This window comes from Anas platyrhynchos, chromosome 15, assembly GCF_047663525.1.
Source record: "Anas platyrhynchos isolate ZD024472 breed Pekin duck chromosome 15, IASCAAS_PekinDuck_T2T, whole genome shotgun sequence".
Classification (NCBI taxonomy): Eukaryota; Metazoa; Chordata; class Aves; order Anseriformes; family Anatidae; genus Anas; species Anas platyrhynchos.
Window position 1 is genome coordinate 8,487,138 of NC_092601.1, and position 8,334 is coordinate 8,495,471.

General features: G+C 71.1%; 2 protein-coding genes across 3 annotated transcripts in view; one reads left to right on the forward strand and one right to left on the reverse strand.

The window, feature by feature from the left end:
* Positions 1–267, forward strand: part of LOC101790762 (mitochondrial import inner membrane translocase subunit TIM16) — a 37,508-nt gene extending 37,241 nt beyond the window's left edge. For both annotated transcript variants that reach the window (XM_072023672.1, XM_038187004.2), the window contains one exon: positions 111–267. In XM_072023672.1, coding sequence (XP_071879773.1) covers positions 111–197 — 87 coding nt within the window. In that variant the 3' untranslated portion in view covers positions 198–267. The remainder of the gene's footprint in view (positions 1–110) is intronic.
* Positions 268–868: 601 nt separating this feature from the next.
* Positions 869–7,045, reverse strand: GLIS2 (GLIS family zinc finger 2). The gene is made up of 6 exons (XM_072023677.1): positions 6,806–7,045; positions 4,310–4,709; positions 3,986–4,162; positions 3,675–3,808; positions 3,347–3,465; positions 869–3,235 (listed from the first exon to the last, which is right to left on the reverse strand). The coding sequence occupies exons 2-6, from the start codon at positions 4,688–4,690 to the stop codon at positions 2,451–2,453; spliced, it is 1,596 nt and encodes a 531-aa protein (XP_071879778.1). The 5' UTR covers positions 4,691–4,709; positions 6,806–7,045; the 3' UTR covers positions 869–2,450.
* Positions 7,046–8,334: the final 1,289 nt, after the last annotated feature.

Genomic DNA, 8,334 nt, shown 5'->3' on the forward strand with positions numbered 1-8,334 from the left:
CGAGCCTCTTTCAGAGCCCTGGTGAGGCAGGAAGGACCCAGAGCCTGGTGCCAGCAGGCAGGGTGTGGGTGCTCTGTCCCTCTGTGTCACCCTGTCCCCTTGTCCCGCAGGTGGTGAGAGCCAAGGAGCGGCTGGACGAGGAGCTCCGCATCCGGGCCAAGGACGAGAAGGACAAGGGCTGGAAAGCCGAGACGTGACTCCTGCCACCCTCGCCCCTGCTTCCCTCTCCCTTAAGTTAAAGGTAGCCAATAAACGCCGTGTCCTCCACCGCCTGGCCTGGCTGCTCTGCGCCCCGGGGAGGGAGAAGGGGCGGCCCTGGCGCTGCCCCTGCCCTGCTGCTGTGCCCTGGCCCTCGGCTCAGAGCGCAAAAACACGACCCAGACGCGAGGGACTGGCACGGGCTGCGTCCTGTCCTGCGGATGACGGAAGGTGGAGGAGGAAGGAGGGGTGTCCCCCGCTGGGCCTCAGGGCAGCGAGGGCTGCCAGCGCACAAATCACGCCCGGGAAGGCCGCAGGAGCTATTTTAGTGGGGGGTTGGATGCTCTTGGCCCGGCTGCACACATGCCTCTGGCTCTGCACCACGTGAGAGCCGGGAGCTGCGTGCAGACAGGCAGCAAGGACAGGAGCTGGGTCGGGGCACAGCAGCGAGGAGCCGTGCGGGGACACTCGGGGGCTGTCCCTGTCACAGCCCCTGGAGGGGGCTCAGCCCCCCAGGGAGGCCAGGCAGAGCCAGCCGTGCCCCGGGACCCCAGCCCCAAGGAGATGGCGCTGGTGTCGCCCCTCTGTCCCCTGGCACGAGCTCAGCACTTTGTCCCCAGCTCGGGCTCCTCGCTGCCCTCGAGCCCCGGGCACAGACTGAAACAGGAACTTACTTCAACTTTGCTTTATTGTTTTCTTAATAAACTTCCTCTCCCATGGAGGAATATAGTGTTATAGTCGTTAGCTTATCTCTTACTTCTGTAGTCCTTAAACTCTATGCTAACAGCGATGGAGCCCAACAGGAGGAAAATAAAAACAACCCAGAAACTACAATAGAAAGGCACTTAGAGACCGTTAAAATACTGATGTCCTGGAATGTGCAACAACAAACCAACAAACGAGCAAGAAAAACGTACACCGGCCGGGGAGGCCTGGTCGATGGCCGAATGCCATGCTGTGGCAGTGCCGGGTGGCCGCCGCGCCCCGGCCCGAGGACGGTGAGCACGGGGAGACCGGCTCCCCGTGGGGCGTGCGGCCGGGGGACCCGACCCTCCCCGAGCCTGGGCCTTTGGGGGGGCTCCTTGCAGCTGGGTCAGGGTCAGGGAGACCCCCGGTTCGGAGAAAGCCGTGGGCAGGGGTCCTGCCCGGGGCGGGGCGAGGTACGCAGGACCCCCCTGTGCGCACCGGGGCGAGAGAGGCACCAGTGCCATGGGAGCGGTCAGGGAGAGCTGGCCCCCGTGCTGGGGGGGGTCGTGGCCCCGGGTGAGTGCGAGCGGTCCCTCAGAGAGGGAGGGTCGGGGCTGGGGGAGCAGGGATGGAGCTCAAGGGGCCTCAGGGCACCTCCGTGGGGTCCCCATCCCCGAGGCTCCTGCCTCGTGGTGCTGCTGGCAGAGCTGAGCGGGTGCCCTGTCTGCCCAGCCATGCCGGGGCTGCCCAAAATCTCTATTTTAGCCACGACGCCTGGTGCACCGGCGCTGCCCCACGGCATGGGGCTGGCATACCCCATGGCAGGACACCCTGTGGGTCTCCTGCCAGGCAGGGTGCCCCGGCTGTGCCAGGAGAAAACACCGCCCCGTTGGGGCCCCAGGGAGCCGGCACGGCACCGAGCCACGCAGCACCGAGCCGCACGGTGCCAAGGTGCCGCTGGCAGCTGCCCGCAGCCCTGCCCGCGCTGCCTGCATGCGCTTCGTTACACGGTTAGGTATGAACATAGCAAAACGCGGTGGCTCTGCCCCGGTGCGGAGCCGGCGCGGCGAGCGGCACACGCGGCCGTGTGCCTTGTCACGGGGAGGGCCGGGGAGGCGGCGCGGGGTGGCCCAGCCGAGGAGCGGGCGTTTTGGGGACGGGCACCCAGGAGCAGCCCCCCGAGCTGCCACCCTGCTGTCCACACAGCAGCCCCGGGCAGGGAGACGCCAAGTCAGCGACAGCAGAAGAGCCCAAGAGGGGCCCCGTCGGAGCAGGGGTCTGGTCGATAAATAAATAGCGGCGTCTCCAGCTGCCGAGGCCGGGGCTGGGCACGGAGCAGGGCCCCCCCCCCAGGCCCACCCCGTGGGGCCGTGGGGCTCAGGCCGGGCAGCAGCAGGGGGTCGCGGCCGGCTGCGTGCGCCGAGGGATTATTGCTATTCTCAGAAGAGTCCCATCTTCTTTCGTGAAGGTTAAAATCGTGCGCAGGCCCGCTGCCGGCGGAGGCAGCGCCGGGGGTCTCGGCGCGTGTCCCCCCCGCCCCGATTCCGGGAGCGGGGCCGAGCCCCTCAATTCACCACGGCCGGCTTGAGCAGCAAGGAGCCGGGGGGGATGACGACCCAGCCGGGGGGCAGCGCCTCGGGGGGGCTGCCCGCTGCCCCGATACCAGCCGAGAGGTCGAGCACGGCCCCCGGCAGCAGCGCCAGGCTCTCGGGGGGGGCCCGCAGGCGCCCCAGCTCCGTCCTTTCGCCGCCCGGCTTGCGGCTCTCCGGCCCCTTGCCCCCCTTGCCCCCCGCCGCCTTCTCAGCCTCCACCTTGGCCCCGCCGGCCAGCAGCGACATGACGGGCAGCCCCAGGCCCCCGGCCGCGAAGGGCGAGGACAGCAGCGGGCTCTTGGCCAAGTTCAAGGGGCCGCCGTTGAGGGGCAGAGCGGGGCCGGGCAGGGCAGGCAGCCCCCCAGAGCCCCCCGCCCCGCAGCCCAGAGCGCTCAGGTCGAGGGGGGCCGGTGCCAGCGGGATGGGCAGCCCCGGCAACCCGTGGGGGGCGAAGAGGGCGGCGGGGTTGGGGATGACGAGCTGCGCCCCGTTGACGTAGGGCACGTCCGCCGAGCCCAGGGGGGTCTTGGGGGGCGGATGGCCCTTGAGCATCTCCTGGTGCTCGTGGGACACGAAGTGGCCGTGGGCTTTGATGTGCTTGCGGAGCGAGCTGGGGTCCGTGTAGCGCTTGTGGCAGCCCGGCATCTTGCAGTAGTAGGGCTTCTCCACGTAGTGGGTGCGGGTGTGCTTGAAGCGGTCGCTGGAGTTGGAGTAGCGCTTGTTGCAGCCTTCGTAGGGGCAGATGTAGGGCTTCTCGCCTGCGGGACGGGACGGCACAGCGCCGGGTCTGGTGGGGCCGGACACCTCCGCCACCCCCCAACCCCAAAAAGGGTCACCCCCCCACACCCCGTCCAGCCCCGCACCCTGACCTGTGTGCGAGCGGTTGTGGATCTTCAGGTTCTCCAGGCGGGAGAAGCTCTTGTTGCAGGTGGGGCAGCGATGCGGCTTCTCGTTGGTGTGCGTCCGGATGTGGATCAGCATCTTGTACCTGCACCCGCAGCCGTCAGCTGGGGGGGGGGGGCAGGCCCGACCCCAAACCCACACACCCCCCCCATCCACCCACCACAGCTCGCGGGGACACCCGGTGCCGTCACCCGGTGCCATCCACCCTCGCAGCCCAGCCCTGTCCGGGGGTGCAGCGCTGCCCCCCCCCCCAGCCCCAACGCCCCCCAAGGAGCCCCCCCAACCCGCACCCACCTGGCGTTGAAGCCCCGGCCGTGGCGGGCGCAGCCCTCCCAGTGGCAGCAGTACCCCGCGTCCTTCTCGGGCTTGACGTGGAAGTCGTTGACGTGGTCCACGAGGTCTTGCAGGAGGTCAAAGAACTGGTTGCACTGCGGGCACGAGGCTGGGGTGAGGTGGGGGGGCTGCGGACCCTCCATCCTCCCCCAAATCCCCATCCCCGAGGACCCCCCCCGAATCCCTGATGGGCTGGGGAGGTGCAAACGACCCCTTGCATCAGCCCCGTATCTTCTGCCTCCCAGCCCCACGTCCGTGCCCCCCCGGCTGACCTTGGACCAGCGGCAGACGAGCTGTTTGGGCAGGGGCAGCTCCGGGGAGAGGCGCTTGTCCTTGGGGGGGGGCAGGAAGGCGGAGGAGGGCAGGTGCAGGGCCCCCCCGGCGCCGAGCGGCAGGAAGAACTGGAAGGAGCTGGGGATGCCATCGATGTAGCGCAGGGACTGGAAATCCTACAGCAGAACCCAATGGGGACGGCGGTCAGGGAGGGGGCCGGGGTGCAGGGCCCCCCCTCTGACCCCCAAAAAAAGAAATGGGGCGGATTGGGGATGCCATGGGGGGGTCGTACAGGTGGGGAGGGGGGTCCTGAGTGTACTCACGTGGGGGGCGGTGGGCAGGGGCAGGTCGCTCGCCCCCGGCCGCTCGGGGGACAGCGGGGCGCTGCCCCCCGGGGACTCCCCGCCGGGGGGGGGCGAGAGGCTCAGGTCCATGACGGGCAGGGGGGGGAAGCGCCCGTCCCTTTTCTCCAGCAGCTTGGAGTGTGCCAGGAGGCTGGGGGTCGGTCCTGCCCGGCGCCCCCCCCGTGCCGAACCCCGGCTCTCCCCGGCCGGCGGGGCGTCCTGGCGCGGAGGCGGGGGGGGGGACACGACGGGGCCGCGGGGTCGGGGGCCGGGGGGGCCCCCCCGTTCCCGTTTGTCCCGGGCAGCCCGCAGCTTGGAGATGCTCAGCTTCAGGTCCAGCGGCTCGTCCAGCGAATGCATGGCGGCGGCGGGCAGGGGGCTGCGGAGATTTGGGGAGGGGGGGGGGAGGTCAGCACCGCATCACCCGGCTCCCCCCCCCCCCCAGCTGCGGAACCGGGGGGGTCTGGCACAGGCTCAAGGCCGCGGGGCGCTGGCACGGAGCCGGGGCCGTGCCGGTGTCCCCGTGTCCCGGTGTCCCCTCCCGCGGCGGGCAAAGGGCAGGGCGCAGCGCGGGGGCGACGTGGGGGGGGGGGGGCACCGAGGTGGTGGTGGGGGGGGGCACCCGACCCCATCCCCATCCCCTGCATGGCGCACGGCCCTGCTCCCCGCCCCACTCCCCCCCCAGGGGATTCCCCCGCGCCCCCCGCCTGCATCCACGGGGGTGGCCGCCGGGACCCCCCCTCTCCTCCCTCGGTGCCCCCCCCCCGGCCCCCCCCGCCCTTTCCCAGGGGCGGCGGCGGCTCCAGCCCCGCCGTGACCCGAGCGCGTTGGCCCCAGCCCCGGCTTCCTCCCCCGCCGGGGCCCCTCCGCCGCTGGGGCCGGGCAGGGGCTGCCCGCGGCTCGGCTCAGCTCGGGGCCCCCCCCGGCTCCTCCTCGGCCCCCCCCCTTCCACCCCGGTGCCCCCCCCTTCCCCTTTCCCCATCCCTTTTTTTTTTTTTTTTTTTTTTTAATTTTTCCCCCATCCCGGTGCGTGCGCGCACAGAGCGCGCGGGGGGGAGACCGTGGGGCCGGGCAGGGGGGGGGGGGGGGCGCAGCGCACCCAGCACACGTGGCACCCCCCCCCCGCGTGTCCCCCCCCCCCCCATACACACACACACCCAGGGCCCCCCCCTCGCTACCGCTGCCGTTGCCACCGCCCCGGGGGGCCCGGCCCCCGCCCTGCCCCGCCGCCGGGGCCCCCCGCTCTGGCCGGGCTCCAGCGCGGCGCAGACGCTGAGGAATGCGGAGGAGCCGCGGGGGGGGGGTACGGGGGGGGGGACACACGCAGGGGGGCCCGGCCGCGGGGGTGGGGAGACCCCCCCCCACCGCACACACACATATAGATCCCCCCCGCCCCATCCTCCAGCCGGCTGTGGGGCTGGCCCCATAGGGGGGAGCCCCCCCCCGCCCCATAGCAGCTGGAGAGGGGGGGCTGCTATAAAGGTGATGCCCCCCCCCCAAAATAGAGCCCCCCCATGTCCAAAAGTGGGGGCGCTGCCCTGAGCCCCCCCCACCCCCAGCCTGTCGCTGCACCCCCCAGGACGGACAGGAGGCACCCACGGGTGCGCGGCCCCACGGCACGCATTGGGGGGGGGGGGGGCTGACCCCACTTGGGGGGGGGTCGGGACATGGAGGGGGGGGGCCCAGGGGAGGGGCGCAGCCCCAGGCCCTTTAAAAATCCCAAACCCACGGCTGGGGCCGCTTCCTCTTCCTGCCACCCGCGGCCCCCGCCCCACGCAGGGATGCGGCGATGGAGCCTCGCGGGGGGGGGACGGGACACGGGTGGGGTATTTTTTTTTGGGGGGGGGGGGGCGATGAACCCAAAAGCTGCCGGGACGCGGCCCTGTGCCAGGTGCCCCAAAAGCGGGGTGGCCCCGGCGCTGTCCCCGGCTGTGCCCCCACCCCACTCGGGACGGGGGTCGTGGGGTGCCGTGGGGAGGGGGGGGCACGGGGGGGGGACACACGGAGGGAAGCGGCTCCTGTCGGGCAGCGGAGATGGCTCCGGGGGGGGGGGGGGGGGGGCAGCCAAAACGTCCCGCGGCCTCGCTGCGGGGACAGCCGGGGGGGTCCCCACGGGCATAGTGGGGTGGGGGGTGGGGGGGAGACCCAGCGGCGGGGTGACATCACCGCCCCCCCCCCAAAAAAAAAAATAAATAAATAGATAGATAAATAAATATAAATAAAGGATCAATAAAGCCCCGAGCATCCCCCCCCCCCAAAAAAATAAAACAAGGACGGAGCCGGAGGGAGGACGCGGTCACGGGTGGGTGACACAAAAGGCGAGCGCTGGGGGGGGGGGCACGCCGGGAGCCTTCTGGGGGGGCTGTCACGCGTCCGGGGGGGCTCCCACCACCAGTACCACCACCACCAGTACCACCAGTAGCACCAGTAGCACCAGTACCATCCCCACTGCCCCCCCCCCAGCCCGCTGCCTACCTGCGGGCGGCTCAGCGCGGGGCTCGGCGCAGGGCCCCCCCCCGCCGTGGGGCCAGCGGGCGGCTCCGCCACATCTGCGAGGCGCCGGGGCCGGGGGCGGTGGGAACGGCGGGGGCTCTGCCTGGCCCCCCCCCCCTCCCCACCACCCCACCCCACAACCACCGCCCCCCCCGGCCGGCCGGCAGGCAGCCCCGGGGCGGGGCGGGGGCTCTGCCCGCCGTGATTTATGGCCGCCCCCCCCCCCTCCCTCCCTTGTCCCCCCCCCCCCCCGGAGAGCCCCGCTAGGACCGGCCCCGCCGCGCCGCCGCCCCGGCAGCCATTCGCGGGTGGGAGCTGAGCGCATGCTTGGGACCGCCCCGGGGGGGGCGTGGGGGGGTTTGGGGGGGGTTTTGGGGGGGCTGCAGGGGTTGGGGAGAAGCGGGGGGGGCGCACGGATGGGGAGATGGAGACGCACGGGGAGCCCCGCGGAGGGGACGCGGACACGCGTGGGGGGCACACGTGGGGGGGGTCACGCGTGGGGGGGTAAAATAAAAAAAAGGGGAGGGGGGGGACGTGGCGTGGCGTGGGGACCCCCCCCCACCCCAGCCGGGCCGGATGCAGGAAGCGAATCCCCCCCCCATAGGGATTTAGGGGGAGCTCGGGTGTATGGGGGGGGCTTTGGGGGGGGTTCGTGTTTTACTGCCGCGGGGGGGGGGGCGAATTTCCCGCGTGACGCCAGCGCCGCTCCGTGACGTCACGGCCTGGCAGGGCCTCCCTATGACGTCACCACCCCCCCCCCCCCGGAGGAGGGAGGGGAGGGAGGGAAGGGGGCGGGATGGGGCGGGGGGGGGCGCACCAGGGGGGGGGGGTTGTCCCCGGGGCTCCTTCCGCAGGCAGGATGTGGCGGCTGGGCCCGGCGGGGGGGTGTCCCCGCTGTCACGCCCCACGCGTGGTTTTTTTTTTGTTGTTTTTTCTTTTTTTGTTTTTTTTTTTTTTTTGGGGGGGGGGCAAAATCCACGCGGGGAGGGGCAGGGCAAAAAGCAGGGCACAGCCCCGTGGCGGGGGGGGGGGGGACATCCGCCACCGGCTTGTGCCCCCCCCCCAGGGGAGTTGTCACCCGTGTGGCACCCCCCCAGTACAAAATCACCCCCCCCAAAAAAAAAATCCCATTGTGCCGTGGTCCCCAAACCACCTCTGAGCCCCACACGTGGTCTGAGCCCACCCCCCCCCAAGGCCACCAGCAGCCCCCCCAGCCCCCCATCGGTTCCCCCCCAGCTGCCCCATTTGGCAGCCCCACGGGGACGGAATGGGGTGGGGTGGGGATGGGGTCAGATGGGGTGGCACAGGGTGGGATAGGGATGGGGTAATGGGATGGGGTAGGATAGGATGGGATGGGATAATGGGATAGGGAAGGATGGGATAGGATAGGAGGGGATGGGATAGGGTTGGATGGGATAGGGTTGGATGGGATGGGAACAGGACAGAGCAGGATAGGATCAGGTGGGGGTGGCACAGGATAGGATAGGGATGGGATGGGGATAGGAAAGGAT